Source organism: Macaca thibetana, chromosome 11, assembly GCF_024542745.1.
Source record: "Macaca thibetana thibetana isolate TM-01 chromosome 11, ASM2454274v1, whole genome shotgun sequence".
NCBI classification, from domain to species: domain Eukaryota; kingdom Metazoa; phylum Chordata; class Mammalia; order Primates; family Cercopithecidae; genus Macaca; species Macaca thibetana.
Genome location: NC_065588.1, coordinates 26,492,759 through 26,511,065, shown reverse-complemented (window position 1 = coordinate 26,511,065; position 18,307 = coordinate 26,492,759). Strand labels below are relative to the sequence as shown.

The 18,307-nt window shown below is 39.7% G+C and overlaps 3 protein-coding genes across 15 annotated transcripts in view; 2 read left to right on the top strand and 1 right to left on the bottom strand.

Moving 5' to 3' along the window:
• MED21 (mediator complex subunit 21) overlaps positions 1–18,307 on the bottom strand; it is a 1,150,573-nt gene that overhangs the window by 650,474 nt on the left and 481,792 nt on the right. The window lies entirely within an intron of this gene.
• BHLHE41 (basic helix-loop-helix family member e41) overlaps positions 1–18,307 on the top strand; it is a 348,201-nt gene that overhangs the window by 68,210 nt on the left and 261,684 nt on the right. The window lies entirely within an intron of this gene.
• Positions 1–18,307, top strand: part of ITPR2 (inositol 1,4,5-trisphosphate receptor type 2) — a 495,967-nt gene that overhangs the window by 433,817 nt on the left and 43,843 nt on the right. For both annotated transcript variants that reach the window (XM_050746648.1, XM_050746649.1), the window contains 3 exons: positions 1,502–1,632; positions 2,808–2,973; positions 14,740–14,900. In XM_050746648.1, the coding sequence (XP_050602605.1) occupies positions 1,502–1,632; positions 2,808–2,973; positions 14,740–14,900 (458 nt within the window). The remainder of the gene's footprint in view (positions 1–1,501; positions 1,633–2,807; positions 2,974–14,739; positions 14,901–18,307) is intronic.

The window sequence follows — 18,307 nt, the reverse complement described above, 5'->3', positions numbered from 1 at the left end:
AAAGTATCAAAGGTACTGTAGGCATGAAGCATGTAGATAAAGTTGGACTGAATTGTTCTTGTTGTTTTTATACTCATGCCTTGACGTGCATATTGTGGCTGCATAATCCCAAAATTTATCACCCCTGTGGTTCTTTAACCTTGTGGTGAGAAAATTACATTTCTGGTCATTTGCCAGTGTTAGGAATTTCTGATTCTAATATCCAACTTAGTATTAATTTTTCACTATTTTAAATGGCTAAGAAATTATGTTTCAAGTTGGATACCAATACCTTTAAACAAAATAAGAATAGGAATTTTTCTTTCACATTGTATCTTTTTCTCTTTCCCCCTTCATCCCTAAATAGAATTTTTTACATAAATACATTGTGCTTCTTATCAAGAACTCCAGGTTGGTCCTCAAGAAAGCTTAGACACTTAACCGCAATAAAGAAATAATATCTGCCCCAATTTTTAAGCAACTATTGTGTGTATGCCAATTTCTGTGCAAAGTATAATATTTTACATACCCTAAATGTATTTTTTCTTTACTTTTCTTTTTTTTTTTTTTTTTTTTTTTTTTGAGACAGAGTCTTGCTCTGTTACCCAGGCTGGAGTGCAGTGGCGTGATCTTGGCTCACTGCAACCTCCACTTCCTGAGTTCAGGTGATTCTCTTGCCTCAGCTTCCCAAGTAGCTAGGATTATAGGCACACACCACCAAGTCCAGCGAATTTTTGTATTTTTAGTAGAGATGGGGTTTCTCCATGTTGACCAGGCTGGTCTCGAACTCGTGACCTCAAGTGATCCACCCGCCTCGACTTCCCAAAGTGCTGGGATTATAGGCATGAGCCACTGCCCCTGGACCCCTAAATGTAATTCTTAAACAACCCTCTGAAGAGTGTCACCCCCAGACAGCTCTCCCCATTTTACAGATGAGGATCCTAATATTGCCCAAGTCCCAGTGCGGGAACAGAGCAGAACTGGAAGCCAAGCACACTTCCTTGTTCACGCTCTTTCCCCTGCAGTACTTCTGCCTCCTTGGTAACATGGCTGTGTTTCCAGGTTTTGCCACAATGTCTTCCTACCATAACAAGCACAACGAATGTGCGCCTTATGTTTTGTGCTTTTCGTCCTGTTATTTTCCACCTATAGAAGGAATAAAATATTTGAGGACATTATATATGTGGCTTCATTATTATGTGTCAGTCATGTGCTGCCACATATGGAACAGATGCTGTGTGACTTCCAAAAGTTGTGTCATGGCACAATTAGAAATAGCCCGTTAGAAGGAGGTAACAGTATATATTTTTAAACGTAAGTTTGCTACACTGTTTTTAATATTATATTCTTATATATTTGTATGTATCTTTTATGTATGTTTATTTTATGTATATTTACATATGTGTATATATACATACTTATGTATATGTATGTGTATTTATTGTATGTATATTTCATTTTATGTGTATTTTATTTTATATATTTTTACATAGTTTATATCATATATTTCTGTGTTTTTTAGCTGATGAAGAGTATGAAGATGGAATTGAAAGGACGTGTGACACTCTCCTTATGTGCATTGTCACCGTGCTGAACCAGGGCCTCAGGAACGGTGGTGGTGTGGGGGATGTGCTAAGAAGGCCATCAAAAGATGTAAGCCAGAGTAAAAGTATTTTTTCAGGAAGCACATCTTTTTTTTAAACCTTTCTTCGCAGCATTTATAATTTGGGTTTGGTTTTCAGGATAATATATTGTACCATTTGCTTTAAAAGTATAGCCATGGCTGTTAAAGCCAATTAATTGTTTGCTAGGATTACATGGAAACAGCTAATGTACTACAATTCTTTGTGTGTTTGTAGAGTGGTGAAGTGTTTCCAAGTTAATCTGTGTATTGCATTACAGCAATGAAATCATGACTGGGAACTTTATATAGGAGTTGATTATTACATAAATAACATAAACGAGGTTTCCTCTTGCCTATCAGGTTTCTTGAGCATGAAGATTTACTCTTTGATTCTGCATAGGAATAGCCTCCATCATTTATCCATGATAAATACAATTGAGCCAATTCTAACAGGATTTCATATATTAAAATGGCAAAGTGGAAACATTTCTCACTAGCTGGAAAATCTCAAGTGCCAGGCGGGGAGCTTGAAGCATCTTAGCTCTGCTCAGGCCAGTTGTATCATATTGTCAAGTCATCTAACCTCTTAACCTCAGGTTCCTCTTCAGTTAAAAAACTGGATTGCATGGTCTCTAATTTGCATTTTAATACTGTTCCTCAGGTAGAAATAAGAAGGAGCTGTATATACTTGACACTGTATGGCTGAGATAAAGCCTAATCCAGAAATTGACAGATCATTAGGTCCTCCTTAGCTCCCTAATCACTGAATTTTGGAATTGGCATTTAACTACCTTTTCTACAATGTCTGGGATAGGAGACCACTGTGCCAAAATGCATTTAGCAGAATGGCATAATAAAGTCATTTCTAAAGAAAGCAAAGTCCCACCATTGTGGGAAAGACATGTGTCACTCCTAGAGAAATTTAATTGGTTCTGGAAATAGGCTAGGAAGTTTTTCTTACAACACTTCAAGTAAAGATGGAAAGTGAGCCTTATTTTTCCAACTTGGGATACTATTTATATTCATTTCGCAAACATTTATTGAATATATTCTCTATGCTAGACAGTGTCCTCAATCAATATGCCTAGAAAGTGTGTGTGTATATATATGTGTATACACACACACACACACACACACATATATATACATATACATGTATATATCTATATACACACACACATTTTTTTTTAAATTTTTATTTCAGGAACCCTTGTTTGCTGCCCGAGTGGTTTATGACCTTCTTTTTTATTTCATTGTTATCATTATTGTTCTGAACTTGATTTTTGGTGTTATCATCGACACTTTTGCTGATCTCAGAAGTGAAAAACAGAAAAAAGAAGAAATTCTAAAGACAACTTGTTTCATCTGTGGTAAGTGTTCTGCAGATGCTAAAATAATAGATGAATAAACTGTTTGCAGGAAAGAGGGGCTAGAGGGATTTTTATTTTTCATGCTTTTGGAAAAATTATTTCAAAATGAAGGCTGGATAAAATTCAGATTATGTAACTGAGCATTAGACTGGAATTCTCTGCTTCTATAAATAGAGAGAGGAATTATACCCCAAAGCTATCCTGTCATTATTTCTATGATTTACATGATTCTCTGACTATAGAAATGTGATGCAAAATGCCAAAAGATTTCACCAACTGGCAAACAGGCTTTTAATCACATTAATATATTTATTACACAACAGAATGATATTTAATTTTGTTAGAATATGAATCCGAATATGATTTTCCAGCAGCTTGAACTTCTACTCACTGATATCACTATGTTTTGGATTCTGAACTGAGTGTTCTCTCAGTTTGTTTGTTTGTTTGCTTGTTTGTTTATTTATTTATTTAGAAATGGAGTCTTGCTCTGTCACGCAGGCTGGAGTATAGTGGCACGATCTCAGCTCATGCAACCTCCGCCTCCTGTGTTCAACTGATTCTTCTGCCTCAGCCTCCCAAGTAGCTGGGACTACAGGCGTGTACCACCACGCCCGGCTAATTTTTGTATTTTCTGTAGAGCCAGGGTTTCTCCATGTTGGCTGGGCTGGTCTCGAACTCCTGACCTCAGGTGATCCACCCACCTTGGCCTCCCGAAGTGCTGGGATTGCAGGTGTAAGCCACCGTGCCTGGCCCTTCTCTCAGTTTTTAATTTCTCTCTCTCCTCTCTCTCTCTTTCTCTCTCTCTGTCTCTCTTACACACACACAAACACACACACACACACACACACACACACATCACTCCCCTCCCCTTCTCCCATCATCATCTCTCCCAGTGTACACAGCCTTCTCCTTCCTTCTCGCTGCCCTCATCATCCCCCTCGGCTCTGTCCTCTTCTCTGTACCCACCACCTCTTTCTGGCTTCAGATGTCTTTGTAGCTGGTCTCTTGGCACCCTAGAATCTATCCTCCTCTTTGGGTGATCACCCACTCTAGGTTTCAGTCACCTTCCTTGTTTCCACATTAGGCTGAAAAAAATCTTTTGGTGATAGTCACAAAACAAGCCTAAGGGGTTCACTACAACATTACTCTATGTAATAGATTGGGCCCTCAATACATTTCATTCTCTCCTTGGTTCAACTTTTGTTGAGTGACTTACTCACCTCAGTGACTCTCCAAACCTTTTCTACCTTCCTCCAACAGTTGAAGATGTACCAGGTGATAATGTAAAATAATATGCTATATTCAGTGGAAACAAATAGAAAGTAGTCATTCCCTGTTTTGGTGTGTTCACGATCTATTTTGGGATACAAACCCAATAAATAGCCTTGCTATCTCATGCATGGAAGGAAATGGTAGAGAAGTTTACAGGAAGCTGCAGGTACCCAGAGGAGAGATACCTCTCCAGGGTGGGGTAGGGAGTGAGAAAGAAGAGTCAGGAAAGCCTTTAGAAGAGATGGTAACTGAGCTGGTGGTAAAAGATGAAAGGGAGAGGTTGCCAGATCAAAGTGAATACAAGCAGAAAGGCCAGGACAAGCAAAGTCATGGAGGTGGAAGAACAGTACAAGGGCCTTCACTTACTCTAAAGCAGCTCAGTGTTTCTGACATAAACTTCAGAGCAGGGCACGCTAAGAGAGGAGATTGGCCAGACCACGTGTGGCCTTTTATGTTAGGCAGCTTGGACTTTATCATCCGGACTTACTGGGGAAGATGAACCATTAAAGAATTTTAAGTAGAACAGTGCAGGGTCTAATTTTTTTTTGTTTTAGAGCACTGTGGCAGCTTTGGGAGGTCATTCATCAGGAAACAGTACCAGAAGCAGAGTCATCAGGTAGGAGGTCATTACCACAGTCCAAGTGAAAGGTAACGAAAGCAGGAGAGTTAGTGGTGGCAGTATTAAGGGTAGAAGACAAAGTCAAGAAATATTTAGGAGATCACATCTTTAAATCTTGATGGTTAGGAAAGGATATGAAAGACAGCTTGGGTGCCCAAGCGGATGGTAATACTAACAAGCGATTAAGCTTGAGAATAGGTGAAAAAAACAATTTAGGTAGGAATATGCTGAGTTTAACTTTGAAAATCCTGAAATTGAGGTGTATACTGACCCACCCCAGAGGGATACAGCACAGGTCAGTTCATGAGTCTGAGCCTCAGAGATTGAGTCTTCACTGGAGACTTAACTGGGGAATCCTCAGCCTATATGTGATAGTGAAATCTGGAGTGTGGAGGAGGGTGTCCAAGTGAGACGAGAAGCAGAGAGACTACAAGTGGAAAGCCCCAGCTTTGAAGAGTTAGAAGAGAAAGAGGAGCACACACCAACAACTCAGAGTACCAAGTCAGAATACTGTGAGGAGAGCCAGGAAGGGGTGGCCTGTGGAAGAGAGGGGAGAAAACAATTTGGAAAGAAATGAATTCATTATCAACTCTCTCCAAGCAGAGAAAGCCAGTAACATGGTCTGAAAAAGCCTTCTGATTTCTTATTTAGGAGGCTTTGCTGAATTCAGGTAGAGTGGATTGTGCAGTGCTGAGTAGAGATTTGCTAGAAGGAAACTGAGAGTGATCCAAGAGTCTTCTGTTTAATGTCTGAATTAGATGGGGAAAGCAAAATTGAGATGTAATCAAGGAAGATGTCATACAATTCGGGGGTTTGGGGAAGAGGCTGAGAGGACACTCCTTCAACCTTGGAAGATAAATATACCTCCTCCTACCTTTATAGAAAAATAACCCATACCCTGTATTTTTTTCTATTTTTCTCTTCTTTATGTGACAACTATCACCACCTCCATTTCTTCACAATAGATGTATGTGTGTCTCCTTTCTTCTCTTCTCAGCCTTTCCAAGGATGATCCTCTCTTCCCTTGGGTCACCTCACCTGGAGCTCTGTCCCCTTTCAGCCTCATCATAAACATTTTTTAAAATGATTATTTATTGAATACTTACTACATTTCTGGCTTTTTACTTAGGTATTTATTTTGATACTATGTATGATGTATATTACCACCCCTTTACAAACATAGGAACAGAGACTTGGCTCCCATCAACATCCAGTTAGTAAGCAGAAGAGCCAAGATTTGAACAGAGGACTACCTAACTCAAAAGTCCATTCAGTTATCCTATTCTAAAATGACAAAGCGACAGGTTCTCATTCAAGTATAACCAAGCCTAAGGACAGATCCTGGTGGAAGGGTATAGCGTTATGGGGCCAAGCTGTTGTTTAGAAGAGTGAGTCCCATACAGGAGAATGACGCTGCCCTCGGAAACTTCTTGGTGTATCTCATGGTCTTTCTTTTGCACTGCTTCTTCCTCTATGCCCTTTTCTTCATGGTCGTGATCATCATCATGTTGGTACACTACCTCTGAGAGAGATGCTCTTTGGCAGAATGGACCAGAGGCTGGAAGCCTCATTCTAAGACATGATATTGTCTCCTATGTTTTAACGAAAAACATGAACAGCAACCTAAGCCCATTGCTTACCCATGATTCCTGCTCCTCTAAGCTTTCCCTTCACAGTCAGAATTCTCTTTGGCTTTCACAGTTATTAAAAAGCCAGTCACCTATAAATTCCTTTAAACATCATAATAACTGTCGTCAACAAACTGAAGTGTTCTTGAATCTCACTGTTAACTTCCCGCTGACCTTTTCTTCTTCTTCTGCTTGCTTTTTCTTGGTCACAGGGTCCTATTCCTTCTCTCAAAACCCCATAATAGGAGGTTTTGATTTTGCCCTTGACTCCTTGTCTCTTCTCTCTGTCCTCCTCTTTGACATCACTTTTATGCAGATTATTGCCAAGTATGCACGCTCAGCTCCAACCTTTTCCCCAGGCTTTCCCCTCTGTTTTCAGTCGCTCACTGGACAGTTAGACAGGCATGTCTTCCTGGCAGCCAAACCGGCCATGTCTGAAGCCAGTGCATCATCCCTTTCCGTCTCCCCCCTCAAGCCTAGCTCTTTATCCTGACGTGCATATAGCTATTAATAATATCCCACAGTGCCTTCAGTTATCTGAGGGAACCACACCATCATGTTTAGCATCTCCTTTTTTCTCTTCCAGGTGCCCTAGCTACCATGTGCTAATGAATCCACTTTCACAATCTCACCCACATCCTTCCACACATTCCCACAGCCACATCTTAGTTTTTCAGGCTAACCCTGGCTCACAACCCCAAATGGCCGGCTCAGTGTTGCCAGACTTAATTTTTCCAGTTTGAATTATTCATTTCCCTACTCAAAAAGCCATCAATAACATTGCACAGTCTATAACTCTGAAACTCTAATTTTCCTGGCATCTAAGCTACCCCACAATCTGGCCCCTTCTTTTTTTGCCTACCTTCTCCCCCACCATTCTCCCATTTATAGCTCAAGTTCCAGGGCAACTACATTACTTACCTTTAACTTCCTAGACTCTCCATGTATTCTTAGTTGTGGGAGAACAATTTCATTTGGAATGCCCCAATTCCTACGCTCTGAGACACAGCTCTAATGCCATTGTTCTAGAAGTCTTCTCTGATCTCACACATCTGCCCCTAAATTCCTCACATTGCACTTAGTGATATGGCACTGTACATATTTCTGTTGTCTGATCACCATTGCTGGATGCCATGCATTCTCACATCAAAGAACATGTATGAACTTTATAGTCAAGTAGTCATAGGTCTACACTGGTTCTGCATCCTAGCTATGTGATCTTGGCCAAATTTCTAATCATCCTGAGCTACTGTTTCCTCACCTGGAAAATGAAGAATATAATGCCACGGTTTGGTGTTGTGGTAAGTATAAATGAGATCATGTATATCAAAATCTCTAGCAGGAGGCTTAACTGAAGGTCTGCCCTCAACACATGTTAATTTCTCTTCTTTAAGAGAACCAGATCCATGTCTTACCCATTTTTTTTCACTTTTATAATGTGTATTGGTGAAGATCCGTAAATATTTGCTTAATGAATGACTATCCAATAAGTCAGCCTCAGGCTGATACTGTCTCTATACTTGTCTGGCTTATAATCTACGAAAGGAAGATAAAATACTGAGATCGTATGTACTGCAGACAGCAGGTGTGCTGATTCCAGGTTGCTCCAGATTTTGTTACATGCAGGGTATTGTTTCTGTGGAGTGCTGCCCACAGGAATATAGGGTGACATCACAGGATGCTCAAAGAGATGTAAGATCAATATTGTCTGTTTTCTAGAAGCTTCACATTTATTCAAAAATCTGAGGGAACACTTAGGTAATTTAACCTAAGTGTAATCTTAAATAGTATTTTTATACTAGAACAAACAGATTATCGTAAAATAGAGCAAATTCAGTGTGAATATTTAAAATAAAATAGAAACTTTTTAAAAAATGGATAATTGGCTTCAGGTACTTTTAGCTGCTACTTTCTGGGACCTCAGTAAAAGAAACATATACATTTTCTGCTCTCTTCCCTTAAAGGACCTTCATCAGAAACACATAAGAAGCATTATGATAGTGTATATCTGATATATATGATAATGTATATTCATTCATTCCTAGAAGCTCCAACCACACAAATGATATAATTCATCTCATATATGTTAGGAGAACTTAGTTAACAAGAATGATTTAAATGGTTGGTATATTTGGGGGTTGTGCTAGTAGGCTGTAAAATAGTGACTGGTCTAGAAATGGTTCTTGGTAAAGTTGGATGTGAAGTTGTGATCCAAAGAAGGACATAGTACCAAATAACAAAGGAGAGAATCTCCACAGTAGGAGAGAACTGGCTCCTGGTGTGTGCCAAGGGACACCCAGAGTAGGACAAGAGGATGTAGATTCTGTGACAGGCAGTGGACTAGTTGGAACTTTCCCAGCCTTGAAGACAATGTCCAGATGTTTGAAAGTGAAGCCTGACTCAGAAAAACAATAGCCAGTGATCCAGAAGGTGGCCGTGGGAGGGCGATGATTAGCAGATGACAGAGCTGAGCAGGAAGCAGAGACACAGATTAGCTCTTGCATCCATATTAATTATGAACATTGAGTTACTAGAGGCTGAAAATCCAGTAAGAAAGAGATGTCAAAAGACCAGGTGTGACAAAACAACAGCACGGAGAAAGGATTTGATGACAAGTCAGAATTCCTATTCTGAGGCCAGGCGCGGTGGCTCACGCCTGTAATCCCAGCACTTTGGGAGGCCGAGGCGGGCAGATCACGAGGTCAGGAGATCGAGACCATCCTGGCTAACATGGTGAAACCCCGTCTCTACTAAAAATACAAAAAAAATAACCGGGTGTGGTGGCAGGTGCCTGTAGTCCCAGCTACTCAGGAGGCTGAGGCAGGAGAATGGCCTGAACCTGGGAGGTGGAGCTTGCAGTGAGCCAAGATTGCGCCACTGCACTCCAGCCTGGATGACTGAGCGAGACTCTGTCTCAAATAAATAAATAAATAAATAAAAATAAATTCCTATTCTAAGGATAGGGTATCTTGCTGTGCCAATATTATCATAAACTCAAGTCATTCAAGTCAGAAAATTCAGAGTCATTATTGATTTCTCCTTCTTCCTCAATCTATACCTCTGATTGGGCATCAAGTCCTTTCAAGTTTTCATTCCAAAATGCCTCTTCAGTCTCTCTTATTCATTTATTTAATTATTCTGTCAAATTTAGTTGTGTGCCTACTGTTCTCCAGACATTCTGCCAGGTGCTGGTAATGCAAAAATGAGTCAGACAGTAAAATGGTAGAGGCTAAGATAGAAACAGACACATTTTCATAGTGAAGTGTTGTGGGCCCAGAAGATCAAACAGCTGGTTGTGTCTGTGGGAGTCGGTGGTGGAAGTGGGGGAGCTGAGTCTTGAAGAAGGAATACTTGGAAGGCAGAAAAGAGAGTAGATGAAGGTGTCTTGGTGTATTTGGCAAATGATGAGAAAGGCAACATTCTACAAGAACTGTGTTGAGTGGAATGTCAGTGCCTGAGTCTCAGAATGACTTTAAGTTCTCTGGTCAATGGGGACTTCATTAACAGAGGCGAAGAAGAGGGCTCAAGAAACAAATTTTTGACGAGCTAAGTTTGACATCCCCCACAAGCTATCCAGGTGGATATATCCAGCTGGCAGCTGGAATAGGAATGGAAGTTGAGAAGAAAGATCAATACTGGGGATAAGTATTGAGAAAACATTAGCAAGATGATGCTAAAACCGCAGAATGGATGATGAAGCTTAGAGAGCAAGAACTTATGAAGATGAAGAACAACCAGTTTCCCTCTTTTACATTTCCCCCTCCACTGCCCTGGTGCCTGGGTCTTGCATCCTCAGTCTCTTATCCCAATCTTCCCCTGAATCCTGCCACAGGAATGACTTGAAGTATATCTCTCAATACACTAGTTTCTCCTCAGAAGTTTTCAGAATAGCCTGGGTACGGTGGCTCATGCCTGTAGTCTCAGCAACTTTGGGAGGCTGAGGCAAACATATAACCTGAAGTCAGGAGTTTAAGACCAGCCTGGCCAACATGGTGAAACCCCATCTCTAGTAAAAATACGAAAATTAGTTGGGCATGGTGGCGCATTCCTGTAACCCCAGCTACTCAGGAGGCTGAGGCAGGAGAATCGCTTGAACCTGGAAGGCGGAGGTTGCAGTGAGCTGAGATTGCATCACTGCACTCCAGCCTGGGTGACAGAGCAAGACTGTCAAAGAACAAGAAGGAGAAGGAGAAGAAGAAGAAGAGGAAGAGGAGGAGGAAGAGTAGGAAGAAGCAGAGGAAGAAGAGGAAGGGGAGGAAGAGGAAGAAGCAGCTTTCAGAATAAAATACAGATGCCTTAGCTTTGAGTTTAAAGCTTGCCATTGTTTCTGCCAGATGTACCATTTCGTCTGCATCTCCAAATGTTCCCTTTCTGCCACACCAGAGTAACTGACATTCCCCAAACAGGTCATGTACTTTCATCTCTGGTTTTTCCATGCCATTTCTCCTGCCCAGATGGCAAAAGAACATGGGCTTTAGAGTCAGAAATATTTGTATTTAAATACTGACCGACTCTTCTGCTAAATAGGGGTATTAACTTGAGCAATTTATTGAATCATTCTGAATCTATTTCCTCACATGCTAAAAGGTCAGATTGGATTACTGTAATTATAATAGCATATTTAAACATCTTTATAGTTGTCAGCATCAATAGGTGCACAATAAAAATCAAGTACCTTTTATTACCATCTGCCTCTTCTCCACTTACCATAATCATGTACTGAGGCTGGATTTTTCAAGCTTTATACCTCTTGGAAACCTTTTAAAATGACCCTCATCAGAATTCATTTTGTCCTTCTTTATGCTCCCTTGGCAGTTTATACCTCTTCAGAATATAACACAAATTGTCTGTTTCCTCTACTGTATTACAGATTAATTGATAGTAAGAACCTTATTTTTATAGCCTCATTACCTTGCAACTGGTAGATGTTTGAATTGAATTCTGGGGAAATCTACTTTAACATTTTCTCTCTTTTGTTTGGTTTGTTTTTCTCTCTTTTGTTTGTTTTTAGTGTTTTGTGTTTGTTATTAATAGCTCTATTGAGATATCATTCACACACCATATAATTCATCCATTTAATATGTACAATTCAGTGGTTTTTAGTATATTCAGAGTTGTGCATCCATCACCATAATTGATTTTAGAACATTTTCATTGTCCCAGAAAGAAACCCCATACCCTTTAGCCATCATCTGATCCCTAACCTTCCATCTCCACCTCCCCCCAGCCATCCACCGATCTACTTTTTGCCTCTGTGAATTTGCCTATATTGGACATTTTATTTAAATGGAACCATAATATGTGGACTTTCGCAACTAGCTTCTTTCACTTAGTAGGATGTTTTAAAGGTTCATGTTGTAGCAGGTATAGGTGCCTCATTCCTTTTTATTGTAAAAAATTATCCTGTCAATGGATATACCATATTTTATCCTTTCATCAATTAATGGACATTGGGGTTGTTTCCATTTTTGGTTATTATGAATAATGCTGCTATGAACATTCATGTACAAGTTTTTATGTGAACATACATTTTCAGTTCTCTTGAATATATACCCAGGAGTGGAGTATGCTTAGTTATATGGTAACTCTATTTAACCCTTTGAGGAATTGCCAAACTGTTTTCCAAAGTAGCAGCTGCACTATTTTACATTTCTGTTAGCAGTGTATGAGGATTCTAATTTCTCCACATCTTCACCATCACTTATTATTATCTGGTTTTGGTTATAGCCATTCTAGTGGAACAATATTTTAGTAGTAGAACATTCTTAATTCAATCAATCAGTATTTAATTGAGTGCCAACTATGTACCAAATATCATTCTGAGCTATTGGGACCATTGGTGAAGAAAAGAAACAAATATATCTGCCCAGGTGGCTCTTATACTCTAGTGAGAGGACAAACACAATACTTAATAAACGTAATAAATTTTTATCCAAGTTGCTAGATGAAATAACCTTTCTTCTTTGCTGATTATCAGACAGGCTTTTTCTTACACAGTCATTTTACCTCCTTATCTTAGAGATGTAATCCAGTTTAATTTAACAACTTTGATATGGCTATATTCAACCTATAAGGAGGTAGTAAGCCCTGTAAGAAAAAGAGAGGAAAAGAGAAAAGGTGATCAAGAAGGTCAGCAGAAAGGAAGGGATTGGTTGTGTTGTTAAACAGGGTGATCAAATTAAACCACATTGAGATGGTGAGATTTCAGCAAAAACTTGTAGGTGAATGAGTTAGTTAAAGAGATGTCAGTGAGAAGAGTTTTGTGATCAGAGGAAACAACCATTCCAAAGGTCCTGAAGTCCAAAGGCCCTGTGTTTAAAACAAAGCAAAGAGGCCAGTATGGTTGCATGGGAGGTAGCAAGGGAGAGAATAGTAAGAGGTAAGGTTAGTGTGGCTATGAGGCCAAGTCACATAGGATTTAGCAAATACATATTGCATGGGACTCATACTAAAGAATTATTTATTGTTATCTGAAATTCAAACATAACTGACCATGCTGTAGCTTATCTAGCAACTCTACTTGTAGGCACTTGTAAGGACTTTGACCTTTGTCTTCAAGGGGGTGGGGGAGCCATTGTTGGGTTTGCAACAGAAGGGAGACACTATTTCTCTTAGGTTTTTAAAGGATCACTCTGGCTGCTGTGTTGAGAATGGGCTGTGGAGAGTAAAGATGGAAACAGGGAGGCCTGGGAGTCTACTGCAGTAATACACATGAGGGATGACAATGGCTCAGACCAGAGTGTAGCAGCAGAGCGGATGAGAAGTGGTCAGATTCTGGATATATTTTGCAGGTAGAGCCAAAAGCATTTCAACATGGATTGGATGTGGTGTGTGAGAGGCAGAGAGGATTCAAGAATGACGTCTAGGCTTTTGGCTTGAACAACTAGAACAGAGCTGCCATCGAATAAAATGGGAGGACTGTGGTTGAAGCAGGTTTAGCGAAGAGAATTGGAGTTTATTTGGGCATGCTGAGTTGATGATAGGTCAAATAAGATGAGGCCTAGCCATTAGCCAGCAGAATTTTATGGTATTTTCCATACAGATATCCAATAATGTAAATAAAAAGTCACCCCTTCACTGGGGACAGATTTTTTACTTATTGTGCTTTATATCTTATTATTTAAAAAGGGTCTTCAGGCTGGGCAACATTGTCAAGCCCCATGTCTACAAAAACAAACAAACAAACAAACAAAAATTAGCCAGGCATGGTGGTGCATGCCTCTAGTCCCAGGTACTTAGGAGGTGGAGGTGGGAGGATCAATTGAACCTGGGAGGTTGAGGCTGCAGTGAGCCACTGCACTTCAACTTGGGAAACAGAGTGAGACTCTGTCTCAGAAAAGTAAATAAATAAAAGGGTTTTCTACATCCCGGAGTGAACTTACAAAAAATGCTTAGAGAAAGAATAGCCAGGGTTGGATTTCAGTTTCCTGGTTTCTTCTTCAATATCCGAGCTCTAAAAACCAAACTGAATCCCAACATCCCACTTCACTTGGCATTCGAATTCATGTTTCCATAGATGTTTTTTTTTTTTCATCTCTATTCATTTCTTTTCATCTGTTCTCTAACTTTGAGAGAAAAGAATTTTATTATCTAGATACTTTCTTTACTGTACTTCCAAAGGCTTGAAAATGTGCCTTGGAAATGGAACATATCACCCCCTCCCCAAAATGCCTGAAACATGGTACCCTAGAGGGCTGGCGTAGTGTGATCCCTCATTGTCTCAGTATGTGGACAGCCATCTCCTTTGTGTTCCTTTCACTGACTCCAAGTGGTTGAAAACGGATGACTCTCTCAATTCCTTCCCTCTTTTAATCCAAGTTCCTGGGTAAAATGATGTGTGTGTGTGTGTGTTATTTCTTTTTTTCCTGTCCTGATTAGCAAGCATACCTTTTCTTGCATGATCATTTTTACCTCTTTTTCTCAGACTTGTGGTACGGTTTAATTTGAAAATTTTGATATGGCTATATTTAAAATTATCTGCAACTTTTTAATCTATTATAGAACTGCACATTTCCAAGGATCCATGGGGAAAAATAAATGTTAGTTGGTAAAAAAAATCTATAAACGATGGCCTCTTTTCTGGAGGTCTTATGTGCTGTGTTGTTTTTAATCATAACATTTTAAATTGGCACACTCTTACTGAAAGCATTTTTTCACAATAATTATTATGTTTTGTTTTTATGCTAAGAAGCAAGTACTGATTAAATGATGAATTACATATATTATGTTGCCTGTGTTTTGCAGGACTTGAGAGAGACAAGTTTGATAATAAAACGGTTTCATTTGAGGAGCACATTAAGTCAGAACACAATATGTGGCATTATTTGTACTTCATAGTCCTGGTGAAAGTTAAAGACCCAACAGAATACACTGGACCTGAAAGTTACGTGGCTCAAATGATTGTGGTGAGTGACCAGAAGGTTTTAATTTCTGACTATATTGCATCTTGTAGGTTTTCATCTTCTCTACCCTACCATCCTCCCAAAATATGGAGATTGTAGCATTCATTTTTTGTTAATATTTAAATAGGCCTGTCAATCACTGAAGAACATCTACACTGACTAAGTCATTGGTTCCCAGTAGACTCCTTGGTTATTCAAACCAAATTTGAGTCTCCAGTGCACAGATGATATTTCCTGGATTCTCTGTGCAATAACTAGCACCATCTCAGTAATGTCCATCACCTTCTGACCTCATACCTATTATCATTGCTGATGTCCCACTTCCTGAAATCTGGAACTTTCCCATTGTTAAATATGAACAGAAGATTCATACCTTAAGGAATCCCTTGGATTTCAAAAATCAAGAGTTTAAGAAATTGAATTATGTTTGGAGATAGTATGATGTTCAGTCCTAATGGGAGAGCACTGATTTTTCCATCAACACATACTTCGGATTGTTTTACCAATGTTGCTGATGAATTTGCACTGATCTTGCCATATCCAGTTGCTTATAACTCCTCAGTAAGATCATGTGGTTGTCCATGATTTGAAGTTTCTTCTGTCTCATAGAAAATTAAAACAAATTGGCCCGAAAGGGAAATTAAAGTTACAACTTCAGTGTATATAGATACACGTTCAGTGAGTATCATTGCATCTGATATAAATGTTTGCATTTTTATAATTAAATATAGCTATATATTGGATATCCCCCCCCCAAAAAAAACTAACAAAATTGTGTTCACTATTTGAGAAAGAGGCCTTAGATAACTCATGATCCTCCTTGCTACTTGGTCCTAAGGAAAACACTTAATAAGCACCAATATTTGCACCAATGCTGAAGTGTCAGCAAACTTATCATCTACTTAGGAAGAGACTATAGTTAGGGATCAACCAAAGAATATTTTTGGAGGATAACATATTAATAATTATAAGTTGATATCGTCATAGTTTACCTTACTTGCCAATATTTATGTCACAAGAGAGCTACATGTAAATTGGATGTTTATATTTCAGCATTTTCATGCTTTGTTATTAATGACTTGCATTCTACTCTAAGTTGTTTTCTCTTCATTCTTCATTTGACAATGGACAAAACCTAACATTGTTTGTCTTCTCCACTTTTGCCTTTCTGCCTCCTCCTCCTTTTAAATCAGAGGAAAAAGGTAATCATTTTAAGGATATATATTCATGGTCATCATTTATACTTTCTTGATCTCGTTTGTGAAAAACATTTTGTTTCTGCTTGCCGGGGGGAAAACCATGTAAAACATTATATTTGACCTCACATCGCTGTCTTTTATCAAAGTTTGAGTAAGTTTAATCAGTATATATTTATTAGACTCCTGTTATATGTCTTGAATGAATAGATGTTTGGATATACACTAAAGAGTATCATATATTCCCTCTCTGCCAAGGAACATAGACCTTGGTAAGAGGAAGGAGGGAATAACAAACCCAAAATAGAATATGCCAGGTTTTGCAAGAGAAGTCCAAGTGAAAACCTGTGAGGGCTTCAAGATGGAGAGTGGCATCCAATGAGAGCAGGTGGAAGGAATTGATGCGGGAGTGGGGTGGCAATACGCCCAAGAGAGGAGGATTTCTGTAGATGGGGAGTGTCTGTCTATAAGAAGGAGTAGCCTGAATAAAAGCATAAACATGAGACACTTGGACACTCGGGGGATCATGAGTTGCCCAGTTTCACTGGCACGTGGTCCACTTATAGGGAAACTCTGAGAGATCTGACAGGAAATGTAGATTGGAACTTTGAATAAAAAAGGTAGGCATTTGGATGTTATTTCATCAACAAGGGAAACCTCTAAAGGTTATAACTAAGGGAATAATGTGACCTAGGCAAAAAGGCAGGCAGCAGTGTGCAGGTTGGTTTGGAGAGGAGAAAGAGGAAGTTAAAGATGGAATTTGGCAGCAGATGAGATTAGGGGTGAGGATATGTGAGGACCAGGGAAGTCAAAGAGAGCAAGATGAGCCTGAGATGCCAGCCAGTGTGAGCCTGGTCATTGGGAGAAAGGCGGTGGGTCATTCAGAAGGCATCTTTGTTAGGGAGAGAAGTTGGTCAGAGAAAAATTCTTATTGATTTTGAGGTGAGACTGGAGGCCAGGAGTCATGGGTAGGAGGAGCAGTGGTGGGGCAACAGCTTGAGCCTTGGAGCCAGGAGTATCAAACCATTGCACTGTCACTTATCTGCTGGGTGGTCTTAGATTTCATGGATGAGTCTTGAAACCTGCCTGAGCCTCTGCCTCCTCATCTAAATGGAGGAACTGTTGCATTGCCCACAGGAGGGTTGTGCACTCAGTGAGATGATGTGTAGAAAGTGCTTCATAGAGTGCAGAGACTCTCTCTGTAAATGACAGTTCTCACTGTGACAGTTCACATAGAATGACCATGGAAGCCGTCAGATTAGAGAATGGTGGGGAAAGGGAAAGAGTGTAAAGACAGAAGAGAAAACTTGAGACAGAACCCAGGGGATCCCCCATTCAGGAAAAAGAAGAAAGACAAGCAGAGAAGTAAGAAAGGAGACAATAAAGAAGGCATAAGGAGAGCCAGGAAGAGGAGTATGTCCAAAGCCAAGAGTTGAGGATTTCAGTGTCAGAGTCCAACAGCATCAATTGCTGCAAAGAGGCCGGAAAGAAGAGACAGGTCAAAGCCTTTGGATTTTATGATGTAGAAATCACCAGGTGACTTTTTACCTTAAGAGAAGACTGCTGTGAAAATGTTGACCCATCTCTAGCCTTAACATTAAAAGCAGCATTTTCCCAGGCACTTGTACTTGACTTTTTAAGTATCCAAGTACTTATCCATGTTTCTGCCCAGCCTCTTCTGTCAGAGCTTTCTCCAGAGCCATGACAAGAGGGATGAGAGCTCACAAGCTTATTCCAACATGAAATGTTTCATTTTCATCCAAGCAGTGCACATCCAAGAGAACAGGCTCCATTCCTGAATTTTAATGGCCAGGAGAAGGAAGAGTGATATTAACTTAGGTCTGAAGGAAATGAAAAGTTGTTTGCATGGAAGGTTATTTATGGAAATAGCCTTTTTGGAAAAGATCTAAAAATCTGTAGCTGAAAAACCCATTTCAGAAAATCTGTTACTCCAAGCTCTGTGGAGATGATGGCCTTCTGACTATCCTCCTAGAGAGAGAGAAGATTTTGTAGCACGCGGAAAGTTGAAGCACATCTACAGTTCAGTTCAAAGACTGTTCTTTCTCTTGTATTTCTCTACTCCTGAGGTAACTACTCTTCAAACTTTGGTAGGAAACCTTCCAGACATTTTCGTGCCACTCTTATTTTTGTTCCTTAAAAATAGGTTCACTTAACAAGTTTATTTAGGTGCTTGTTTATCAATAGGGCTTTGGA